Genomic DNA, 26,337 nt, shown 5'->3' on the forward strand with positions numbered 1-26,337 from the left:
TCGCTTTTCCACGTACCGGTTAGTTTCTTGGAGTTGAAGTTTTCTCTCCAGCTCTGAAGGGATCCACTTCAGAGTCCTCCTCCTAGATCCTGTGAAAAGCCTAAGAGGGTTTCTAAACCTGCTGCCTTAGAAAACGAGTGGCTCCTGCATTTCCTCGTTATGAGTTAGGAAACGGCGGGCATGCACGCACGCAAACGCTACTGTGGGTAAAATGGGTTTCCAGGGCTCTCTTTTTCGCCCTGGGGTGGGGTTAAGGGGAATATCTTGTTTTCCAACGGGTGAATTATTTCTCCTCAATCCACCAGGCCCTCACTCCTGTTCACAGAAGTAGCCGAGGGTGTGCGAGAGTGGCAGCAGAAATATAGGTTGACTTCTTAGAATAAGGAAGACAACGTGCCACGGTTTTAAACATACTCAATAACTGCTACAGAATCTCCACTCTAAGATTCCTCCGCCCGTATGACATTGGTTGTCCATAGAAGTGGACACTTTTTACTGCCTGCCCTGACTCACTGAGACTCTTTTGAATACTGCTTTCACGGTCTGCAGGCCTAGAACGTGTATCGGAGTAATCGTATTTTAAGCATCCCAGACCACAATTAAAATAAATTTTAAATGAGGCCTACTGTTTGAATACTAGTGGTACGTTTGTCTTCACATCGCGTGATCTGAAAAAACTGAAAGAAAGAAAAGTATTTAGATACAGTATGCAAAACTCTGAGAAAATACTGGATTTCAAAAGTGAATCCCCTAGCCGCTGGGAAAAGCTTTTTATATTGCAAGTCTTTCAGGCATGGAAATGTAAAACTATTAACATTACCCAGGAGGGCTAGAAAAGCTGGGGTGGTGTCCTAACCCTTAAAGAAAAAGAAAGAACAGAAAAGGAAAACTATCAAGTTTTGTTAGTTTGGTAGATTTTTTTTTTTTATTTGATTGTTTTTCAAGGGAGTATAGCTTGAAACTCTTTTGAATAGTGCTCTGGCTGTTCTGGAACTTTCTCTGTAAACCAGTCTGGCCTTCAACTCAGAGATTAACTTGTGTCTGCTTCCCCAATTCTGGGATTAAAGGAAGTTAAAAATTTTAATTTTTCCAAAAGTTAGTAGAGAGTATTTATATAGGATTTTGTGACTTGTTGCTAGCTTTGATTTTGGTTAATTTGAAAATATTCACAGGATCAGCGTCATCTTTTTTTTTTTTTCAGTATAGCATATATCTATTCCTTGTGATGTGTGGAATTTAGTGTCGTTGTTAATGTTATGCTTTATTAAGAAGCTGTTTATTACTCTAGTTAATATTTCTCCCTACAAAATTCTTATATACAAGTACTTTGGTGCCTTTGGAAATCTGTGGTTAGGAAGTAGAATTCTTTGCATATGTAAATGTTATAATTGTGTATTTTAGGAATATGAAACACAACGTTGCGGCCACTTTAAAGAAAGGGCTGGAGGTGTAGTGTTTCCCTAATGTGCACAATCCTGGGTTTCATCCCCAAGAGACAGCAGTGGATATATGGTGGTGCTTTCCCGTAACCCCAGCACTGAAGGATGGAATACTGGGATTGGGGATGGACTGGTAAAAGAGGCAGGGGATCTGGGATTCAAGGTTATCCTGGATTGCATACTTAACTCAAGGGAGTCCTGGACTCTACGAAGCAAAAATGAAACACAAAGTTAAAATATCAGTTAATGGCACCAGATGTAGTGCAGAAAATGCACTCTGCAGACCGTGTGGAGTAATACAAACAGGTTTGCTGAACAAAAATGTTTATTGCCACAAGTAAAAATCAACTCTCAGGAATTACCTGTAAATTTACCCGGAAGTGCTTTCATTATGTAAAAGGCTCCTTTATCTACAGACATTTGGATAATAAAACATAGTGCACAGATAGAATGTGTGCTAAAAATATGTCCAATTTCCCTACTTTCTATTTGAAACTAATAGAAATATTTGAAGTGTTCATTTCCAATGTTTTTATAAGTCTCTGCTTCATGTTTCTATATTACAAATGGTTGTCCTAGCTTATGTGGTGCTAATCATGTTGACTCACAGAGGCTGAAGTATACGTTTTAGATATTCCTTGCATAGATTACTGGCTTATTGATGCAAACGTGTAAGATGTCAGCATACTGACGTTTTTGAAAGTTCCTGTAGATGCGCTCATTAGAACTTTTACATTCCTATTTGACTGAAAATGTGTTTGATAAAATTCTCTGTGGGAGTGGGGATACAACTCAATAGTAGTTCGCAAAGGGCACTGGGTTCAGTCTCCAACACACACACCATATACATTTCTATTGAACATCACTAAGTTCTCCTCTATCAAATACTTTTTTATTCATTGCTTTAGGAACCCTCTCCAGCTGCTCCTCCTCTTCCTGTAGTTTGCAGGTATCTCCGCGCCTTGCGTTGACATAAACCAGTATGATTTATGTCAACATGTATGATCCTACTTGATGTTGTATTTTAAGTTTTTAAAAAAGACTTGTATTTTTGTTTTGGGAGTTTTAAGACATCACTGTCATCCTCGTGTAGAAAGGCGATGGCCTGTGACTAACCGTTTCGTATCGATTTAATACTAGAAATCACTATGATGAAAATTAACACCATTATACCTAACATTAGGATCACTCTTGTTTATAAAGTGACATAAATCATCTGAAAAATATTTTCTAATAGCAAACAGCAAGGCTGAACATTTAGACCAGTGTGTTCACTCATAAACGATGTCTTAAATCTGGTGTGGTGGCACACACCTTTAATCCCAGCACTGAGAGGCAGAGGCAGGTGGATCTCTGTGAGTTTGAGGCCAGCCTGGTTTACAGAGCTAGTTCCAGGACAGCCAAGGGTACACAAGGAAAGCCTGTCTCAAAACAAAGAAACAGACAGACATCTCTTTTGTTCCTTCATACTACAGTACTCTGGGCCACCTCAAACTAAAACCCTTAGCTAGAATATCCTAGATCCTCTGGGTGATTTATCCCAGCCTGGAAGTTTCCGTGATACTGTGTTTCTGCACTCTAAATTATGTAAGTAATGAGTATCTTTTCATTTTTTTAAATATAAAAATTATTTTCTGTAACTTCAGATTTCCACACAGCTGGTATCAAATATGGCCTTTTATAGGCACATTACAGGTGAGGAAAACAATTTTTAGACAGGGTCTCAGGTATTTGGCCCAGACAGGTTTTGAAATAAGCATCTGATGCTGAGATTCATAGCCAAACTTTGGGCAGAGTGCAGGGAATCTTAGGAAAGAAGGGGGAGAGAGAAAGACCTGGAGTGGACAGGAATTCCACAAGGAGAACAACAGAACCAAAAAATCTGGGCACAGGGGTCTTTTCTGAGACTGATGCTCCAACCAAGGACCATTCATGTAGATAACCTAGAACCCCTGCTCAGATGTAGTCAGTGGCAGCTTAGTGTCCCAAGTGGGTTCCATAGTAAGGGGAACAGGGACTGTCTCTGGCATGAACTCAGTGGGGGCTCTTTGATCACCTCCCCCTGAGGGGGTTGCAGTCTTACCAGGCCACAGAGGAAGACAATGCAGCCAGTTCTTATGAAACCTGATAGGGTAGGGTCAGATGGAAGGGGAGGAGGACCTCCCCTATCAGTGGCCTGGGGAAGGGGCTTTCGAGAAGATGAGGGAGGGAAGAAGAGAGGGTGGGAATGGGAGGAGATGAGGGTGGGAGCTACAGTTGGGGATACAAAGTGAATAAACTGTAATAAATAAAAAATTATATTAAAAAATAAGAAATAAGCATCTGAATACCTGCTGGTATTCCTGTCAGTGGGACACCACACCTTGTTTATATAGTTCTGGAGACCAAACCCAGGGTTCCCTGAATGCTGGGCAAGCACTCTATGAATACAGCTGCATGCCCAGTCGATTTCATAGCTCAGGATAAGAGCTTTATAAATGCTTACATTGTGTTCAGTCTTCTGTGTGGACCCCACCCTGCGGAAAGAAAATATCTGATGAAGATTAGTACAGGAAGAATGAAAGTTGCCTAAAATTATAGCAATATTAGGGTGTTAAGTTATGTTACAAACTGCAATCTGGGATGAGATTATTATGTATGGAAGTAGGGTCAAACTGACCTCCAACCACAAAAATTTGCCTGTCTCTGCCTCCTGAGTGCTACAATTAAAGGCTTGTGCCACCAAGTTTGTTTGATTTTAAGACAGTCCCCTATGTAGCCCAGATTGACCTTTATTCCCTGTTCAGCCGCCCCGGCTACTGGAAGACTGCAGGTGAATGTGTCCTCTCTCAACATTTAATATATTTAAGTCAATGTAAAATGGTTACCTAAATGTAGGGAATTGTTTGTTTGTTTGTTTTTGTTTGGTCTTGTTTTGTTTTTGTGTTGTCTCACCATGTAGCCTTGCTGGCCTGGAGCTTCCTATGTAAACTGGACTGTCCTTGAATTCATGGAAATATGACTGCCTCTGCCAAGTGCTAGAATTAAAGGCCTGTGCCACCATGCTTCCCACACACCAAAGTTAGGTATGTCATAAAGTGTAATAAACAATTTTGTAATGATTTCCTCAGACTGGGAGAGTGGGGGATATTTACCGTCTTCAACATACATTTGGGTTTTACAAAGTAGTCTCACCTGGTATCACTAGTAAGCATTTTTCATTGTCAAAGCCCACCACCATAAAAACTGCACATTAAGGATGAATTAAGAGTGTTAAGATGAGTCATAGAACTGAGTTGTAAGAGTCTCACCTCTATGAAGGTAGCTTTAAGGTTTGGGAAAGCTGTCCAGAGCTGCGGCCTCAGACTTTAACTCTAAGGTGCTACTTCACCAGACTTAAGGAAAGGTACTGTGCTGTTCTAACCCATCTCTGAGGCTCTCAGATGATGGTCCCCTCTCAGCCTTGGCTCCCTCCAGGTTAGCTCACCCCCATCACACCTCAGCTGCTACACTCATACTGAGGTATTTGAATGACCTCAGACTGAGAATCACTGGTTGGCAGAGTTAATTTTTTAGAGGCTCATTGGGTATCTTGAGACTCGCAAGAGCACCAATGGGTAGCTCCACACAGACCAGATATTGGCCCCTGCCTCCTCCCTCTCAATCCTCCCAGTTCCTAGAGATGATGCTGATTTAGCTGGCTGCCAAAGCCAGATCCAATAGCCAGAATTTAGACCCTAGATCGTCCTACCATCACATGCTGCCCAAGCACTTCTTCCATTTTAGTCTCCTCTGGATTCATCTCCTCCTCAGGGCTACATCCTCAGATAAGATGTAAACAAATAGTGGTAACTGACAGTGTGGGTGTTAGAGGTGGTGCAGGGAAGGGGCTTCCACAGGATGGGGAAGCCTCAGGCTTGGACACATTCAGATGTGACAGGTGGACATGTCTATGGCACCAACTCGGGCTGTTTTTGGAAGGTGGTGGCGGACAAGAGTATATCAGTTTTATTTATAGGAACACACAGGGAAACCACACTCCCAAGATTCCCTGCCAGGTGCTGTGGAGGAGTCCTTGCCCCTCCACCTCTGTGTCTGAAGTGCAGCATACCTTCAAGGGACCAGCAGGAATTTTCCAGTGATGACTTCTCTCTCTGTTTTTTTTTTTTTAATGCAAACTCCCTCCGTTAGAATGTGATCTTGAAGTTACTAAATCACACAGAACATCACTTTGAGTCAATGCAAGACCCATTCCTAGGATGACAAGCAAAATACAGCCCAAGAAAAGCTGTGAATAAATGTTTATCCTCCAGCGTTAGACCTCAACAGATCTGCCATATCCTAATTCCTGTTATGTCAGTGTAATCAGCAAGCCCAGGTGGACTTAAAATTGTTGGTGCTAACAAATAGCAATGTCATCCTAAAAAGAACAAAGATTAAAGACCCTCTTCAGCACCTCTCAGTACAGTTGCTTGTTTCATGAGTCCCAGAACAGTCATTGTATTTCAACAAAACCATAACCAGAAGAAAAAGTGATAGAGTGGGGAAATTATAATACAAATCTTGCTCCAAGATTTAAAGCCCCAAAGCATTACAGTCATTTTTAGCCAGTTTTATTTTTAAATTAGGAAGTGCATATTGGCCTTGCTTATGAAAATGTAAAGACTTTACCACAAAGGACTCTTTAATTGTTTTTTTAACACATTGTCAGTTTTGTCCCCCACTACCCAAGTCTCCTAACTCCCTCAAATGAGCACTGAACCCAACCAGAATCAGGTGGCTAGGGATGGTACTATCCATGCACTAGGTACAGGTTCTACCACTAAAAAACACTTCCAACCCCCAGGAGGAATTGTGTGCTAGGAAGGGCTACTTTGTAGAAGTTTAGATTGTTCAAATAAAGTTAACCAATCTCTTATGCCAAGTGAAACTATTAGAACTGCACAAAGTTTTCTCTCTCTCTCTCTCTCTCTCTCTCTCTCTCTCTTTCTGTGTGTGTGTGTGTGTGTGTGTGTGTTTGTGTGTGTGTGTGTGTGTCAGCAGCAGCAGCAGGCTCAGATATTCCTGTGGATTTCTCGGGCTCACTCTTAGGAACTCTAATCCAGCAGATTTTTGGTGGATTATGTTATCAAGTGGCCCCTAGGCATGACTTGCACATATGGGTCAACATTGCTTGCTTAAAACCTTATATTGGCTTAATTGTTCTTAAGCTTAGGGAGGATGTTTAAAGTTTAGAGTTAAGCATACTTTGGACAACAGATAGGAGAATAGCTTTGAATAATCAAAGAAGGAATTGTTTCACACAATGAGAGAACTTTTGGTATTAGCATTTGTAGGAGGGAATCTCAAGAGATACCAGATTTGTATAATCAGAGGTTATATTAGAGGGGAAAACATAACAGCGTATTTTAAAGCTCATGGTGTCAGACTGAAAATTTCATATAGAAAAACCACAATAAAATTGTCCGCTCACGCATGGGAAAGACTCTAACTAGCAGTGTTTTCAAAGCAAAGACTCATGACCAAACCTTTGGCAGAGTACAGGGAATCATAAGAAAGAAGGGGAGTTAGTCTGATGAGGAAAGGATAGGAGCTCCACAAGGACCAAATATATCTGGGCACAGAGTCTTTTCTGAGACTGACATTCAACCAAGGACCATGTATGGATGTAACCTAGAACCTCTGCTCAGATGTAGCCTGTGGTAGCTCAGTAACCAATTGGTTTCCCATAGTGAGGGGAACAAGGACTATTTCTAACAGGAACTCAATGACTGGCTCTTTGGCCTCCCCTAACCCAAGGGAGGAGCAGTCCTGTTAGGCCACAGAGGAGGGCTTTGCAGCCAGTCCTGAAGATACCTGATAAAACAGGATCAGATGAATGAGAAGGAGGTCCCCCCTATTAGTGGACTTGGCAAGGGGCACGGTGGAGATGAGGGAGGGATTGGGAGGGAATGAGGGATCGGGACATGGCTGGGATACAGAGTTAATAAAATGTAACTGATAAGAAAAAAATAAAATTAAAAAAAAATTGTCCACTCAAAATTCTGTATACTTCACTTTGCTTATGCCGGATGAATCTCTCTCCCTTTACCTATGAATAGGGGTTTCATTTTACTTTATTGTCTAAACCAGCCTTGGAGGAAATATAACCTAAAATGCTGTTAAAACAGAAAGAAGAAGAAGGAAGACAAAAGGGTTTCACCAGTTTAAGTTGTGTGTTTAAAATCAAAAGATTATGGTAAAATGTTACCATAATAAATAAAGCTGACAAACAAAATGTCGGGCCTTTGTGTGTCTGTAAAAGCACTCTAATGGAAGGAAAAGATGAATCACTTGAGCGAGAGGAAAGTGCACAGTTATAAGAAAACTCAAGATAGGGTACCTCCCAAATGTAATCACAGTTTTGTTTTTTTTTTTTTTTTCTTTCTTGGCCTTACCAGGTGTCTCCGGTTGAATGGCTGCTGATGTATTTGGGGAAGCTTGTGTTTTACTTTCTCTTCTGAGTGCCAATATTTTCTTGCTTCACCTCTGTTCAGTTGCTGGATCATCTGACTAAGCATTTGTGTGATTCTTGCATATAATTTAAAGAAACAGTAGCAATCTCACTCCCTTCAGTTGAAAATCTTCCCCACATATCAAAAGTAGTAGCTTTTTACTTTGAAATAATTAAGAGCCCATGTAATATGAATACTTTGAATTTTACATACTAAGTAGTTTCAACAGAATATATTCTGCATAATACCATGTTTCTTTAAAAGAACCTCATTCAGTCATTATTCCAAAAGAACATACTGAAGTTATATTTTTCTCTCAGAAGTGATCATGAGGATCTTAATAGAGAAATTTTATCCATGTTATCTCATTTAATTATCTTAGTGTTCTCATGTTTTTTCATGTCTTGTCTTGTGTTTAAAGATTAAGGCTCAGAATCATAGTCTGTCAAATGCCATTGGTTAATAATTTCTATATGAATGGCTTTGGCTGCTTCCGGAATTAGGAGCACACATCCACACAATCTTATTTTCATCTCTTCTAGTAAGTTATTTAGGGGTGGGGTTTGACTGTTTAGTATTTTGAGACAGGGCCACTTTTACTCTGTAACACAGGCTGGCCTGGAAGTCACAGCTATCCTCTGCCTTCTGAGTGCCAGGATTGGAGGTGTGCTCGAGGGTTCTATACAGTTTTTAGCCTCCTCAAATCACTCATGTTCAGTGTGAGTCTATATGCCCCAGTAAATATTTACTGATTTTTTGGGAAAAGTTCAAAACACAAGGCAATATAAGAATAACTGAAGCTCTTATGAGCTCTCCAGGTCAATGCATCTCATAACTTTAAACTGAAATCTCATAAATATATATTAATTGTTCCTAATTTGATTTAAAAGCAGAAAATAAGAGTCTTTACACTAACACAGGAACAGTTTAAAGCAGAAGAAAGCTCATTGTTGGTGTTCATATGGCCTGCCCTCAGACTTTGTTTCCTTTTACTTGCTAGCTGTTGTGGTTTTAGAATGAAGCAGTAGAAATTCCTCTGCTTCCATTTTGTTGTCTGTAAACCTGAGGCAGCAGCTGATGATATTTATGTAATGAGAGGCAGAAGTAGTTAGAGCATGTCAATCTCATTGCAAACATCCGGATAAGACTAGTCCATCATTAAGTTCCTAGCCAAATCAAATATAATATGTCATATAAAATCCATGTAAAGTTGCCTGCTTTTCATTCTACACCAGCAAAGAAGCCCTGTTTGAAAGCCCATAGGGTATAATTCTATGTACTATCTGGATATCTATAATTTCCTATAGTAGAAAATCAGTATAATTATTAAAACCAAAAGTATTGTTATTAGTCTATTTTTTATCTCAAAAAATTTCAGTGACCCTGGAATAGTGATTGCTACAGATAGCATTGGTGACTATTGGATTTCTAACCCTTGCAATTTACTCAAAACAATTAATACCTTATTTTTAAAAATGTGGGTGGTATGTTAACAGAAGTATAAAATCAGTTTCAAATCCCCCCAAATGCTTGGAATTCAGAATTCAGTATTTTTGAGTCATTTATGAAAACAATTTGAAGGAGTTATTCAGAATTGGAATTCCAGACACACAAAATGCATGACATACCATTCTTCCTTCCAGTTAGCAGCCAGAGAGCAACACTTTAAGGAAAATCTACTGCATGAGGGGCTTTTTAAAAGGGGGTCGGACATAAAGGTTTATCAAAGGGAAACTTCGCAATTGCAATCTCCCGTTTTGCCTAGTTTTTCCAGGACCAATCTGGGATACTAATTTCTGCTTGAAATACACTCAAAGGAAAAGTGGTAGATCACAGAGCAGAGGAGACATAGAAAAACTGACCCACCCTGGAGGAGTCACTTCCCATTATATGATGACTGTTTTTTCCTCTGGGAGTTTCTTTGTTGGAACACAGGTCCTTTTGATACCACAGTGCCGTTTTTAGAGGGTTGTATCCCAAAAAGGATAATTAATCACAACTATTAGAAGGGAATTTACTTATTGACCCTTGTGACATCTGCAGGAATACAAAATTACAAATGAGGAAAGGAAAAGTGGAAATTGAATTTGATGGCCTCCATCAATAACATAAGAGAATATGCATGTGCTCTAAAACAAAAATTTTTATGTACCCCATTGTATGCCTGGATTTTCATATAATATTCTTTACTCCCTACAATGACCTTTCCTAGGTAAATTTGATTTTTTTTTTTTTTTTTACAGAACTCAGTTTACATAAATTCCTTAAGCCTGCGGGGAGAGAACAAAGGCTCAGAAAAATTGCATAATTTATTTAAACCAAGCCCAGCTTGCTTAAAATCTCAGCCCTTAGAGAAGCAGAAGCAGGGCCAAGATGTGATGTGTGTACGTGTGTGCATGTGTGTGTATGAGAGAGAGAGAGAGGGAGAGAGAGAGGGGGAGAGAGAGAGAGAGAGGGAGAGATTTAAGCTAATGGAGCTAGTGGATAAGAGGTAAGTTCTCTGCCTCTCTTCATTTTTGTGCCCCTTCCACAACTTACTTTGAGGATATGATTGTCATTCTCACCATATACATTTAACAAGCCATATAGCTGTGGCCAAAGAAAGAATATGGAGAGAGAGAAAATTATTAAAGATCTACAGATAGTGAGTGCCAGGCCTTTAATTTCAGTACTCAGGAAGCAGAAAGTAAGCAGATCTCCATGAGTTTATGCCAAGTTCCAGGATAGCCAGGGGGTAAGTAATGAAACATCGATTTTTTGTTTATTGTTGTTGTTGTTTTTAACTTACAGAAAATATTCATGAACTGCACAACTATGGCTGTATATTACCTCTCTGGTTTGTTAGGTACGGGTTTAAGGATGGTTCCTTGAAAGACAAGTTTCTTATACATGTCAAGAGTCTTGTTTACAGGGCCCAGGGTAGTATCGATGTGCTTGCCCAGCAGGTGTGAAGACCATGACTTGACCTACAGTGCCACAAACAAGTGGGCAGCAGGGACTCATATCACTGAAACCTTGCAATACTATAGCAGCACTTACAGGCACTTCAAATACAGATAGTAAGTAAACTGTAACTTTTTTTTTTCAAAGTGGTAGAGCTATTAAAACTAGTCTTCCTGGAGTGCCTTTGGAGAAAGTTCTCATAAGTGAGGGTAAAATCTTTTTAGATTGTACAGGATCTTCAAAGTGAAGACTTAAAAGGAAAGATGGGAATGTCTTAATAATGTCTTTGCTGTGTGGCACAATTTCTTGTTTTCTTCATGTAGCTCATTTTCCTGATTTTTTTTTTCTTTTCTTTAAGTCATTCTAGCTGGGGTTAAAGACATGTATCACCACCACCAAGGCCTAATTTTTCTACACATGTGAACTACAACCAGAAAAAAAAAAAAATTACTCAGAATAGACCTAACTATTAAGTGATTTTTCAGAGGGACTTAGAGACGCACTTTCTGTCGCTGTATTTTTACTGACAAGTATCACAGAAGCTAGTACTTCTTGACAATAGAGATCCTTTGGCATTGATTCTGGTTTCATCACATGTTTGAGCACTTGGCTGTCAGGAAAAAAAAAAGGAAGTATTGCTGAGTTGCACCCCACAAGAACTGTGCATTAGTCATTAGGAAGGCATATTTGTCTGGGAGGTTGGAGGGGCCTCTCAGAGCTGGAGGCCTGGGGTTTGAACTCCATCGCGATGTGCATTAGTTTAGATGTACTCTTGGCTTATTTCATTGTGGTTTATAAAGGGTAATACTTTCTTTTTCACAAGAGAGCTGTCAAATTAGAAATGATGGATGCAAAACTGATCAACATGTGCTATGTAACTGAGATTCAGTAACTGATAATTAGTATGAGTTTCTCGGCCACTTTGAATGGGTTTCTTATTGTGTCTATTCTGTGTCACTTCTGATTATGTGCCTGGCTACTTGTCATCGAGATGAAGATGCTTATTATGTATGCATGTAAGCAGATTATACACACACACACATATCTAGACATGCACACACACATACAATTTTTTTTTATTTTTCTGTTTTCCCCATGATTAGCAGTTTACAACAAGGCATTTCTCAACAATCAGAACGCATTTACATTAAAATAATCAAGTTAGAGAGTGATTATTTTCTGGGACTGCCAAGTCACCCCATGTCACATACATCTACTCTTTAATGTATTTTAATGGTTAAATTTTTATTTTTAATCACAGTTGTTTTGTACACAACTTAAAAAAAAAAAAACAACTCTGTCCAAAACATGTGACACATCAGGTTTTCCTCAAAATGGTCTTGGTAAGTTGACCATATGCCCAAATTTCAAATCCAGTTAGTAGTTTAGAAACTAAAGTTAAAAAATTGTGACCTGCCTGCAATTATACATCATATCTACAGAAGGAGACATGCTTCTTGTGGTCCTGTTTGAGCAGGGAAAGAAATTTTACAATAACTTTGAATAAAGAGCTTATTCCCAAAAGATGCTTTCTTTGTAGCAACTAATAATTAACAAGCGTGTTTGAATGTTTCCTCTTCCTCTCAGAGGTTATCCTTTCTCCATGTGGAAAATTACAGCCCCTGCCATTATTCAACTGAGAAATTTCTTTCTTATCTAAAATATTGTTATCACTCAAATTTGACAAGATCACAATGAAAAAGCAGTTCATTACATGTATAGGCATGCATAAGCATGCATGACTGTGGTCTTGTCAGCACGGTTACTGTGAACAAGGGACGCTTGTTTCTAGTTGCAATATCCTCACCTGGGGAAAGTTTGGAAAGTAACAGCTGCGCCTCAACAGTTGCTGTTTTGACTCCCACAAGAAATGTGTTTCTCAGTACATGCCTGAGTAAGAGTTGTGAGGGTTTGGTAGTGTCAAATCTGAGTGGTAACAGTATTTTAGATAAGAAAGAAACTGTTCTAAAAGTATACAGCCAGCACTCCCAACCAGTTGTATTCAATGCTGCCTTTATGGAATGGTGCCCTCTGGGCCTCTGGGGAAGGGCTAGACTACACAGGTGGGAGAGGACCAGGGCGGGAGGCTTCATCTACGCAACCACAAAGCTGTCCGTGTAGACCTTCCTCGAATTGTAGCTTTACATCCATGTTTCTGGCCATAACCCTTCATCCTCTGTTCTTTAAGAAAATCTAATAAACCCATTGGTTCCCCCGACAGTGAACTTGGTGGAATCTCACCATGGTTTGCCATTGGAATGTCGGAGGAGAGGGTTGTTTATGTCTCCTCAGGAGGGGAAATTTTACCCACACCCCACAAGAGCCCCTTCAGGTTGTTTTCAGCTCAGATGCTTTAGTACATGGAAGCAGGGTCTACTTGCCCCTTTCACCTGCCTCATTTTGCTTGGCCTTGACCAATTACAGCAAAGCTGGGGAAGTACGTAATCAACCTTGAGGGTCCCAGTACCTGCAACCCTACCCACTCCTGCTTTCCATCTGACTTCTTCTAGAAGTCCCCCAACCCCCGCTGCCCAAAACATCTCAGTGAAATTCCCTGTTTTCCCAGTGTCTGCACTTTTACACACACATCTTCACCTCTGCCCCAGCTTTCTCCTTCTCCTGAATACACAGAAAAGTCTAGGTTTGCACCAACAAGGTTCAAAGCTAGAGGCTATTCCCCTAACTTACCCTCTCTCCTTCTCCACCTCTACCTAAGACATTGTTTTCTATATTTTAGTACATCTGGGATATTGGCATCAGGACCAAGCTGAGATGGTTGAATAAATTTGGAGTGTGGTAGTTTTGTCTTGTTTTGTCTTTAATAAAAAGTTTCGTACCATTCTTATTTATTCGTTATCTAGAACAATAGGACCAACTTCCAGAACAAAGGGGCCATACACAGAGAGTCCATCATCTTTGATGACCCCTACTTCAAATGCCTATGCTGCTGGGTACGAACTCAAAACCCATTCTTGATATTTTCTTTTTTGTTGTATTTTTATTATTTAAAATAAAATTTAAACTTAAATTTATTTGATCATATTCTTTTTCTTCCCCAAGCCCTTCCAGATCCTCTCCCCTTCCCTGTCCACCTAACTTTAAGTTCTTTCTAAAAAAAAAAAAAAGGCACTTGGGTGTGTGTGTGCACATGCGTACACACGATTCATGCGTGCACACATACACACAAACCCTCAGAGTCCATTATATGTTGATCAACTACTTCCTAAAATGAGATCAACCCTGAAGTGGTTGACATACCTGTAGTGTCATAATATTGGAAAAAAATTGATTTTCCTCTCCCAGCAGGTATAAATGACAGTTCAGATGTTAACCTTTACCCTAGTGGCTAGGTTTACATTCATTCATTCATTTTTAAAATATAATAAGATATGCTTAAATCTCACTGAGAAGGGGAAAAGAAAATAGACAGTAGAAGCAGTTGAAGAGAGGGAACAAGGTAGGAGAGGGAGTGCAGAGAGAAATGAGGGTGGAGATCGGACCTGGGGTGAGTGGAGGTGAGAGGACAGAGGGCCTGCAGAGAGAAGAGAAACTGGGGGCGGAGGGGGGGAGGGGAGGCATCTCTGTGACAAGCTGGAGACATAAGACAAAGTAGGCTCTAGGAGCATATGGGGAGGTAGTGGGGACTCCTAGTAGCAGAGGTCTTGGAGACGGAAGAGGACACCCTCTAACTAGACAGGACTCCAAGTGGAAAGAGGGGAACACCAACCCACCCACAAAAATTTCTCCCCAAAATTTACCCTGTCTATAAGATGTACAGGGATAAAGATGGTTCCGAGATAGAGGGACCTTCCAATTAATGTCTGGCCCAACCTGAGGCCCAGCACATGGGGAAAGAGCCAACCCCTGACCCTATTAACAATATTCTGATATACTTACAGACCAGAGCCTAGCATAGCTGGCCCGTGGGAGGCTCCACTCAGCAAGGGATTGAAACAGATACTGAGACTCATAGCCAAACAGTGGGTGAAGTATAGGAATACTTGTGGAAAAGTGGGGGAAAGGATAGAAGGACCCGGAGGTGATGGGCTCTCCAAAGAAGAGCAACAGAGCCAACTTAACCAGGGCCCAGAATCTGGTAGAGACGGAAGCACTAACCAAGGACCGTGCAGGGACTGGCCCTAGGCGCCCTACACAGATTTTGCAGATGGGCAGCTCTGCCAAGGCTGACGGGCCACGGGGGAAGAGGTTGTGCGCAGTCCCGGTAAGACTTGTTGGTCATGGGGGAGGGGGGCTCCCCTTTTCTTAGAGTAGAGGAGGGGGAGGAAGGAAGAGGGAGGGAGGTGGAACCAGGAGGAGAGGAGGGAGTGGGCTGTGATGGGGATGTAAGGTGAATAAATAAATTAATTAAAAAATATAATATTAAAAAAATCACATCAAAGTTGGACAAGATATACCAACAGAAAGAAAGAGGAGAGCTCAGGAGAAGGTGCAAGAATCAGAGACCGACTCATTCACACACTCGGGAACCCCCTAAAAGCATTCAACTGGAAGCTATAGTCCACACATAGAGAACCTCGTGCACACGCAGGCAGGCCCCGTGCATGCGGCCCCAGTCTCTGAGTTTTCATGAGTTTTGATCACGTCGATTTAGAACGCCCTGTTTTCTTGGTGTCCTCCATCCCCTCCGGCTCTGAGACTCTGCTGCCTCTTCTGCAGAAGTCCTGGGGTTCTGGTGGAGACTTCCCGCTTAAGGCTGAGCGTTCCAAGGTGTCTTGTCTACATAATGTTTGTCTGTGCCTCCCTGTTCTCATCTGCTAAAGGAGGGAGCTTCTCTCCTGAAGGAACCCGCTCTTTGCTATTTTCAAAGCAGCGCTCTAGGCTTGCAGTACATAGGGTTAAATACAGGAGTGCAAGAAGGCTGTTTTTAGGGATTTTTTTTTTTCTTCTTTGGTTTTTTAAAACAGGGTTTCTTTGTGTAGCCTTGGCTGTCCTGGACTTGCTTTGTAGACCAAGGTGGCCTCAAACTCACGTCGATCTGCCTGTTTCTGCCTCCCCGGGATTTTGTGCTGGGATTAAAGGCGAGCGCCACCACCCCAGGCTGATGGTTGTCTTCTTAAATCCTCCTTTTTAAATCTAGTAATAGTAACTCGATTAAAGTAGCTAAAGTGTGTTCTTCTCTCTGCGGCACAAGATTGCAATTAAATTTTAAATGAGCAATTTAAACTTGCGCAATTGAACCTGAGGTAGTTCTCAATGTTAACACGAAGATCACCTCGTGTAAATTCACAACAGTCCCGTAAAACAGGAATCACTCATGAGCAGTTTGCCCTCCAATGACTCCATTGATTCACTTTTATATTTTCGCACAGAATACTAGCACCCGGTACCCCACCGTTAGAAATGTCTCAAAATAACTCCTCGCCAAGACGGGGGTTTCATACTGGGTGTGGGGCAGAGTCCAAGGCAGGCAGGAGGAGGCGTTCCAGAATGAATTGTTTGAGCTGGGGTTGCTGGCATCTCAGCTTGTAGCCCTTCTGAGTAAAAGAGGACGCGATGTTTGCTTCTGAGGTTAGATACCTTAAGTTTCAATTTGGCGATGAAAAATACTCGCCCCTCCCCCCCCCTTTTTTTTTTCTAAAACCCGATTGCTGTACTGGGGAGTAAGGAAACGCGAGAGTTTTCGAGCTGGTGGAGAATGGACTAGCTTAGGAGACCCACGTGCTCCTCTTTTTTGCACGCTTGCTCCCGGAAGGCGACCAGCGCCAAGGGGTGGCCGGGCACGGCGGGTGGGGGTTGGGAGGTTAGCGTGGGCGGCAGGTGGAGGCCGTCTGGGCAGGTACCCGGCATCTCTTCTGCGCGAGGGAGAGGGTGGGCATCGATAGTTTGGGGGGCTGTCCTGTTCATGATATAGTAAGCTCAGATAGCGCCGCCTATAGCGGACTGTGGAGCCACGTCAGGCGGCGGGGGGGGGGTCGCCCCCCAACCTTAGAGGAAGGAAGGAGGGCCCGGCTGGTCACGCGACTGGGCGGGCACTGGATCTCGGAGACGAGGCGAACGAGAGGAGGGGAGCGATCTGGAACAGCATGGAGCCCTCTGCAGACAGGCTGTCTAGGGCGGCAGCCCAGGGCCGTGTGCTTGAGGTGCGGGCCCTGCTGGAAGCGGGGGTTTCGCCCAACGCCCGGAACTCTTTCGGTCGCACCCCGATTCAGGTAGGCAGGGAGCGTCTCATTTGCAGTGGGGCGATAGCTTTTGTTCACGAAAAGCCAACACCTCCGGGGAATTTCCAGCATGACCCCCGCCTGTGAAGTGGCCATTCAGTTACATTTCGAAAGCATCACCAAGATTTTTTGTTGTTGTTGTTGCTGCTGCCCTCCCAGCCCCCACCCCCAATTAAAATAACTTGTTAAAGTACAACCATTTTGACATCAAGTTTTCAATTTCTTATTATTGATAATTATTCTTTCTCCCATCTCCTGCTGTCAGTAGATTGTTTCTGGTTTTGCTTTCAGCAACTTACTAAGTTTCAACCTAAAAGGGAATTCTTTCTGTCACCACCCTACTAATATCCATTTGTAACCATTATTTCTAACTGAAACAAGAAAATTCCTGTGAAGCAAATCCCTGTGAAACCAATGTGAAGGAAAGTAACACCAGGTGCAACTTAAAAAGAAACGGTTGGGCTGTGCCTTCTGAAACGGTACAACACAAGATACATTTTATATGCTTTAAAACAGAGTGAAAAGAAAACAAAAGTGTTTCCGACCTTGAGAGCCTTTACAAGTCCAGCATGGAAACATTTTGAGATGACACAGGTTGGGTGGTTGTGAAAGATAGGTGCGAGCCTTTAAAAATAATGGGTTTATGTTTACGGTTTAACATCTGAAGTGTTACCAGGGTCCGCGGAGTTTGCATTTGGAGTGCTAAAATATATAAGAGAGGACCTTCTTTATTGAATGCAGAAAAGTAAAATAAAGACAGGTTGATAATTTTCACTATTTAGTACAGGGTGGGGGTCGGGAGAAAAGAGGTCGTTTTGGTTCAGAACCTTTACCAACTTGGTATCTGAGACCAAAATGCTTACTTTATAAAAGGGAAAAAAAATTCTGGCTGAGTTGGTGCACGCCTTTAATCGCAGCACTCAAGAGGCAGAAGAAGGTGAATCTTTGAGTTCTAGGACAGCCAGGACTACACAAAGAAAACCCTGTCTAGAAAACCCAAAATGGAAGAAGAAGATGATGAAGAGGAAGTGTGTGTGTGTGGGGGGGGGGGATACTTTCTTAAAAGGATTTAGGCACTCTCCAAGTATTCATTTTATTTTTGCTTCTCCTTTTCCATACCATAAAAGACATGAGCAATCTTTAAAACCAGTTTTATGAGCAAGATGGAGGGAGGACTTTAACATACACATGAAGCATAGGTTTTTTTTTTCTTCTTCTTCTTCTTCTTCTTCTTTTTGCAATTCGCTTTAAGTTTTCCTGAAACCTAAATTAGTTTCACTTTCTTAAGGGAAAGATTCAGCAATACCACTGCAGCTGATTATGTTATCTTGATGTAGAAAAATTGAGTAGTTCATGTTTAAAATCATACAGAATTGAGTGGTTATGTCCACTGCCTTCTCTCCTCTGCCCCCATAAGCACCCAGTCCTGCCACTGTGATTGTTCTGAATAAGAGATTTTGAAATTATAAAACAATCTGTGGCCAATAAAACCGTGTTAGATGAAGTGATGAGAACCAAGCCCCTCTAGCAAATGTTAATGCAAGTAACACGGGGGTGGGGGGGTGAAGGGGAGAATAGAGGGAGGGCAAGCAAGGGAGCAAGCCAGCAAGTGGAGTGAGTGTCAGTGCTGAATCCAAAGGGATGACCCACTTTTCAGGAGCTGTGAGAGCACAGAACAGCAAACTGTGTAAATCTTCCTGTTGGGAGCCAAAAATTCCTGAAGATTCACTAACAATAAGATTCAAGCTCATTCTGGTGACAAACTTCTTGGTTATCCGTGCTGCTGTTGGTTGGTTGGTTGGTGATGTTGCATACAAGACTGTTGTTGCTAATATGATTTTTGAGAAGATTTCTGAACTTAAAAAAAACTTCCAGTAGAGGAGGAGATGGCAGCTGAAGCAGCTGCTTCACTCCTAGAAGAGGCAATAAAGGTGGCTAAGCAGCAGCAGAGGCATGAGGAGAAGGCAAGTATGCTTGGCATTGTAGCAGCAAGAGTAACTTGTTCCCGAGGCTGGCTGCCAGTACTCAATTTATGATTGTTATTAGACAGACACTACCATTCAAAAATTGCGTTAGCATAACAGTGTCTTTAACTTCTGAGTATATATTCAAACCTGTAGTCAAGTTTATTCTAGTGCAAGCAAATGTTTCTTTATTCTTGACCCTAAATAAAATAGAACTGTGGGTTCTCTGTACAAAGTGGTGTTTGAAGTGTTCTCATTTTCTCTACAGCGATTTCTGCCTAGTTTATTGTTCGGTTAACTTTACAGGGCTTTAAGTTTTGTTGTTGTTGTTGCACTGATTTGTTTAGTTCGTTGAGAGGGGAGTGCATGTGGAGGTGAGAGGACAACTTGTAGGATGTGGTTCTCTCTTTGCACCATGTGAGTCTGGAAAATGGAAGCTTGACAGCAAAACATTTTACCTGCTGAGCCATCTCGCGTACCATAAAGAGCTTTTTAAAGTTACCCCTGTGAGCGAGACAACCTGGGGAAAGTCTTATGTGATTGTTAATACAATGTGACTTTTATTCATGCGTTGACACTGCAAACAGGTGACTTGAAGTTAACATTCCCATTGGTATTGTTAGCATGACTTCCAGCCTCCAGCCAGACTTTTGTTTAGCAGCAAGCAGAACTCCTGCTTAGCTTATACCTAGTTGTGGTCTTTATTCTTATTTCATTGTTTGTGTACAGATGTTTGCTTCAGTGTGTAGCTGCACCACAGGCATGCCTGGTGCCCACCCAAGGTCAGAAGGTGTGGGATCCTCCAGAGCAGGAGTCCCTTACTCATCACAAAATACTCACTTGTTTTTATGGTTTCCATTTCAATATTTCTAAATGGGGAGCATGCTTGCTTGTCCTACACAAAGCCTTGGCTTGAGGCGAGTGCATCCTCTATGGGACCGGCTTTATTTATTAAATTATTATTATCATTATAATCATTGGTGTTTTGAGACAGGATTTCTCTGTGTAGCCTTGGAATCAAAAGCAGGCCTGTAATCACAGTTACTTACGAAGGGGGTTATGCCAGGAGGATTGACAGTTCAAAGCTCGCCTTTCAAAATTTAAAGTTGAGCAGTGTTTTGTTTTCTTATTACTGTTCTAGCAAATTATAATTTTTCCTTTTATAAAAATAGATGTTTTTTTTTCTTCACACAACATATCCTGATTACAGTTACCCTCCAGGTTCTTCCCTACTTCCCCTCCTTAAGTTTGCTTTTTTAAAAAATGATGCAGTGTCTTCTGCAGCTCAGTCTGATTTCCAGCTTGATATGTAGCTGAAGGTGACTTTGAAATTCTGATCTTCATCTCTACCCCCTGGGCCCTGAGAATACAGGTATGCAGAGTTTATACAGTGTTGGAGTTTGAACCCAGAGTTTCCTTCACATGCTAGGTCTTACAGTTGTTTTATGTTCAATATGACAAACTAGAGTAATTTGGAAAGAGGGTACCTTAATTAAGAAAATGTGTCCATCAGATTGTGCTGTAGGCAAGTCTTTGAGGGCATTTTCTTGATTTCTGATTGGTGTGGGAGGATCCAGCCCAGCGTGGGCACTGCCACCCGTGGGCAGGAGATGTTTGAGCATTAGAAAATCAAGCTGAGCATAAAACAACAACAACAAAACAACCAGGGGGAGCAAGCCAAGGAGAGCACCCCTCCTTTGTTTCTGCTTCAGTTCCTCCCTGCAGATTCCTGCTCAGCTTGAATTCCTGGCTTGGCCTCCTTCAATGATGAACTGTCATACCCTTGCCTCCCCAAAATACCTCTGGTCATGGTCTTTATCACAGTAATAGAAAGCAAACTAAAACACGAGGCAGGCATTCCCCTGTCTGGGCCAGTTAGCACGCATTTAACGACTAACACAAACACAAAGTTATCATTGCCTAATTACAGCAGCTGAAGTCTAAAATGAATCCACAGGGCTTCATTTCTTTAGAAGGCTAAAAGCCAGATTCTGTTTTCTTTTCCCTAGCTTAGTGGCTGTCATTGGCCCAGGACTCCTACATCTACCCTCTGACCTCTGTGTCCCTGCTTATAGCTTCTCTTTGGCCGCACTTTTGTGAAAGCGTTGAACCCAGTCCATGACCTCAAGATCCTGAATATAGTGCTGTCTACAAGATCTTTATTATTTTAGGGACAAGCTTTCTCATTTTATACTTACAAGAATAGAAGTATGATATTCCAGAAAGACAAGGTTAACTTTGTGTGTGTGTGTGTGTGTGTGTGTGTGTGTGTGAGAGAGAGAGAGAGAGAGAGAGAGAGAGAGAGAGAGAGAGAGAGAAAGAGAATATCCTGGCTGTCTTTTTTGCCAGCCACTCTTTAGTAATTACTACAAAATGTCTTAAATGAGGCAAGCGCTCCCTGGCAGTGCTCTATGGGGGTTAAACCCTTGTGGGTAGGAAGACTTTGAGGGTGGCACTGGAAGCCTTTAGAGGGTAGAATCTCCGGCCTGTGTTTGAACCAGGTTAATGGTGAGGCTTCTTAAATGGGGCTTCTTTTCCAGGTCCTGCCCACACCCTCGCCTTGACCTCTACTGACTTTTTCAGGTGATGATGATGGGCAGTGTCCAAGTAGCCAGCCTTCTTCTCTTCCACGGTGCGGATCCGAACTGCGAGGACCCAGCCACCCTCTCCCGACCTGTGCACGACGCAGCGCGGGAGGGCTTCTTGGACACTCTCGTGGTGCTGCACCAGGCGGGGGCGCGGCTGGATGTGCGTGACGCCTGGGGTCGTCTGCCGCTGGACCTGGCCCAGGAGCGGGGCCATCACAGTGTCCTGCAGTATCTGGCTGGGAGCACTCCCCAATTCCGCAGCATGGGGTCTGCTCAAGCGCCCCCAGGTGAGCACAATTGGACCAAGAGCTCCTGAAACAGAGAAGCTGAGCAGGGTCTCTGCCTGGCTTCAGGTCATACAATCAAGGCGTGGGACAACCTAAGTCTCAGATGAAGAGGGTGCAACCCGAGTAAGCCTGAGAACATGGGTGCTGTTCCATAAATTCCCTACTTACTCCAGGTCAAGGCCTAGGCTGGGTAGCACGGGGGCAGGAGGGCCCAGAGGTCTAGATTTCGGTTCCACACACAGACAGAGCAGCAAGCAGAGCCTTGGGTGCTTTGGGTGCTTTGCAAGCCTTCCTGGTGGACTGATTCTACAGTTTCCCAGCTCAGCTGCCCTACACCCTGTCCTTGGCCTTCGCAGTGGAAAGTTTTAGGCAATTCCAAGTAGTTTCGAGGGTATCTGAGATGGTGGCCTTGCACACTTCCCTCTAAGAAAAAGAGACTCGATTCTTTCCCACCTTTCCAAGCTTTACAATTAAGGGCTGGAGGTATGGCTCAGCTGTTAAGAGTGTGCTGCTTATCCAGAGGCAGAATTTGATCCCCAGCCCTCAGATCAGGCCCTTTACAATAGCCTGGAATTCCAGCTCCGGGGGATTTGACACCTCTGACCTCCATTAGCGCGCACATACGCATTATTAAAAATAAAATTTATACTTTCCACTTCTTGGAGACATGGCCAAACCACAAATGGATGTAAGCCTCCTTTGCCTTTCAAAACCTTTCGAAACCAGGAAGCCTTTTTTTTTTTTTTTCTTAAATCCCGTCCCTCTAAGCGCCCCTTCCCACACTGCATACATGAAATATTAGGCGTAAAGTCATTTGCTAAAGAGAAAGCATTTTTCATTAAAATGAGATGCATGAAGCAAAACACGAAAAATAACACAAATGTTTAGTGTAAAAGATGGTTTAGAAGATACTAGAATTTATCCCGAAATAAGGGCGCAGGAGAGTCCCGCTCTGGTCGTGTGGAAGTGAAAGTGTTCACTGTGGATTACAGAATCCGAGCTGCAGGCACGAAGAGGGAGGCTCCGGTGTTCGGTGGTCTGAGCCGAACTGCGCGGACCCAGCCACCCTCTCCCGACCTGTGCACGGCGCAGCGCGGAAGGGCTTCCTGGACACTCTAGTGGTGCTGCCCCAGGCGGGGGGTGCAGCGCAGCTGTCTCCCTGTAGGAGGAAGCCTGCCTTCAGAGATTAAGTTTGCCAACCCCACCTGAGGGGCGTGGTAGGAGAAAGAAGTGGGTTGGGCAGCCGCTAACCAGGGCGTTGGAACGGGTGGGGTCGTAGTAGCAAAGGCGGGAACAGTCGCAGAGGGGAGGGGACACCAGCGAGGGGGGGGGGGAGAGGGGAGGGGCGGAATAGGCTGGGCTTGCGGGGACCCTGAAGATCTTAAAAGAAGCGTCCATTTTGTTCTACAAGTGCCCAGACCCCATTAACTGGGGGGTGGGAGAGAAGACCAGATCCAAAATGGTACTTTGCAGGAAGGGGGGGGGGGGGAGAGGGGGAGGGCTGGATCGCCCAGAGCTTGGGCTGTCTGCTGGGCGGGGAGAAAGGGAGGAGACTCTTCACAGCGTCCCCCCCAGCCTGGTGGAATTCGTCCTCGGCTTTGGTTGAGTCCTATTTTTATTCCTTTTACTCCTGTTTTTATTCCTGTTTCGGGTAGTGGAGAGAGAGAGAGAGAGAGAGAGAGAAGAGGGAGGGAGAGAAAAGAGGGAGAGAGGAGGGGGAGAGAGAGAGAGGAGAGAGGGGGAGGGAGGGAGAGAGAGAAAAGGAGAGAAAGAAGGAGAGAGAGAGAGAGCGCCAAACCTACGCGGCTGACGGAGTTTAGAACCGGTGGGAAAACCCAGGGCTGATGGGTATTAAAGACTGGACCCGCAGGAGGCCACCGGGACAGTTTTCTAACGCCTGCCCATTTTTTTTTTTTTTTCTTTCTCTTTTCTCTGCAGACCCCTCGGACCAGCCTGGCTTTGCAAAACAATAAAATTAAACAATGCTTTTAGAAATGTCAACTGATTTTTTTTTTTTTAAACACAGAATTGCCTTCTCCTGTCCCCAAATTCCCATTTCAGCTTTCTTTTCCGTTTTACAAAAAGTGTTTACGCAGCGCCCTGATGCTCACATCCCACCCGGTCCTGGTGACTTCATAACAGTCATTTAGCGAAATAAGAAAGTTCGGAAAGGGTAGTGTGGCTCTTCTAAAATTTCCAGCAGTTTTGTAGATCTAAAATTTTTAACTAAAAGAAAAAAGAAAACTAGTTTTATCCACCCGTTCTGTCAACATTTATTATTAGGGCATCCTGCCAGAATCTTCACACAAAACACAGGACTGGAAATTTTTAACAATTTGACTGAGTGGCAAACAATATCAGAAATAGATACCTTTGTTTCGTATGCGCGTACGTTTCCCTCCTGCCGTAGACAAGCACGTCAGAAAGAAGAAATAACAAGAAATCTCAAACCAAAGCCAGGTCTTACGATGCTGAGCTGTGCTTAAGACGGTGGGTGGGAATTCCAGGGAGCCGGAGACTTCGCATGCTTGACTTTTGGTCAGTGTGGCTTGCGTTTTTCTCCTTTAATGTCAAGAAAATCTCGTCTGCTAGCTGGCGCTTAAGGTCTGCGGGGACCTGAGCTGGGTTCTCAGGCGTAACCGTCCTCGGGGATCCCGGTGGCGAGGTAGCCCGCTGCCTCTCTGCCCCACACCCGAGTGCAATGCACCTCCAGGGCACTTACAAGGACGCCCTGCTACCCAGGCTCATCCGACCACGGCGTCTCCCCCTTCTTTTTATTAAATCTGCATCACGTAAGCCTGTTTTAAAATGTACAGTTACTGGGTAAGAGTGGCACACACCTGTACTCCGGTACCCTTGAATCCCAAGGCAGAAGAAAAGTGAGTTCCAGGCCAGTTTTCACTCTCCGGTGAAACTCCAGGTTCTCGGTGTGGGGGTGGGAGTCGGGGGAGGGTCATAAAGGACATTTAGTCCATATGCAGCGGTGGACGTTGGGCCCAGCACGTTTCCATGATCGCTTGATTATCCCCCTTACCCAACCTGAGGGCGCTCCCTGCCCACTTTTGCCTCCGAGGCGCAGGTTAGCCAGCCACGCCCTGCCCCCCCCCCCCCCCCAACTAAGGTCCGCAGACCCTGGAAAGCTGGGGTTTCCTGTTCTTCAAGGCTGCCTACAGTGTCGCCCCCTGAAATCCGCTTCGGGATCTGAGAAGTCTAGTGTTACCGAGGGCCAGGGCGGGAGAGGCGGCTTGCAGACCCGGAGAAACTTCAGAACCAGCGGACTCAGCGCAGGCAGCGTCCTGGGAAAAGGCCAGCACAGCAGAATCCTGGAGCTTTTCCAGCCTGTGAGTTGATTTCCCTGCACAGGTCCCTCCACCTCCGCGCGGCCTCCGTGCACGCACACCCTTTCAGATCGGGCAATCCCAGTGGAGCAGCCGAGCTCAAGTATGAGACAAATAAAGACAAATTAAGTGGTTTCTTTTTTTTTTTTTTTTTTTAATGAGTTGGTCATTATTTCCCTTTTGGAACTCTTTTCTGAGTGACTTGTTTTATAATACTTCAGTAGATTTCTGAATCTTGAACCTCAACTAGCAGTTACTAATTTCTGGTACGTTTGTTTGTTTGTTTGTTTGTTTGTTTGTTTTCTTTCTTTCTTTTTTTTTAAGCAAAATTTCTGGTGTTCCAAAACTTCACAGCGTTCTGTTTCAGCTTCTGCCTCCCAAGACTCCTCCTAGAACAGAGAACAGTGTCAGGGAATCTCTCTCTCACTCCACTGCCCAGTAACCCAGACCTCTGGGATTTGGTAAACACTGGCAACTTTTTTTCAATGCATAGGAGAACAAATTAGGATATGCAGAGAATACTGTACTGAAGAATTATACAGAAGAATCAAGCGATAAATACTTTATTCTTTATTGAACTTGCTGGGGGGGGGGCTGTCTGCTCTGCCCTCCATTGCAGATTGGAGCAGCTCTCCTTTATTAGTACTCCTTCATTTCAAATCAGTTAATAACGTTATTTCTGCTGTTAACAACTGAGATGAGAAAACGCTTTGCACAGTCACTTGCGAAGTAACGGTTAAGGTTCTCTACCTAATCCCGTAAGATATCAAGACCGATACGTATATATAATATTATATATGTGCATATATAATATTCACATGTGCTCGGTTTTATGAGTTGCCAAACCTTCGAGCTTTACATGGAAATAGTGAGGACAGATAGATTTGGCCTTGGAAATGAAGAAGTCAGTCATTATAGACTCTCAACTATAAATAGAAAATAAGTTTCATGAAGTTACATGATGAAACAAAGAGAGACTGAAGCTTAAGAGGAAAGTGGAGTTTCTCTTAGTAAAGGAAAGTATCTAAAGTGGGGAACTTGTAGGAAGGCCCTGAGTTCTAGCTGCCATCACAGGACCAATGGTGGACACTTCAGGGCACTGCATTCTGACCATGAAAACCTGCTT

At 43.2% G+C, this 26,337-nt stretch overlaps 1 protein-coding gene across 1 annotated transcript; it reads left to right on the plus strand.

Moving 5' to 3' along the window:
• Positions 1-16,899: 16,899 nt before the first annotated feature.
• On the plus strand, positions 16,900-23,868 carry LOC129685424 (cyclin-dependent kinase 4 inhibitor B-like). Its single transcript, XM_055618967.1, has 3 exons — positions 16,900-17,025; positions 21,582-21,873; positions 23,812-23,868. The coding sequence occupies exons 1-3, from the start codon at positions 16,900-16,902 to the stop codon at positions 23,844-23,846; spliced, it is 453 nt and encodes a 150-aa protein (XP_055474942.1). The 3' UTR covers positions 23,847-23,868.
• Positions 23,869-26,337: the final 2,469 nt, after the last annotated feature.

Source organism: Psammomys obesus, unplaced genomic scaffold (assembly GCF_907164565.1).
Source record: "Psammomys obesus unplaced genomic scaffold, mPsaObe1.curated_primary_1811, whole genome shotgun sequence".
Classification (NCBI taxonomy): Eukaryota; Metazoa; Chordata; class Mammalia; order Rodentia; family Muridae; genus Psammomys; species Psammomys obesus.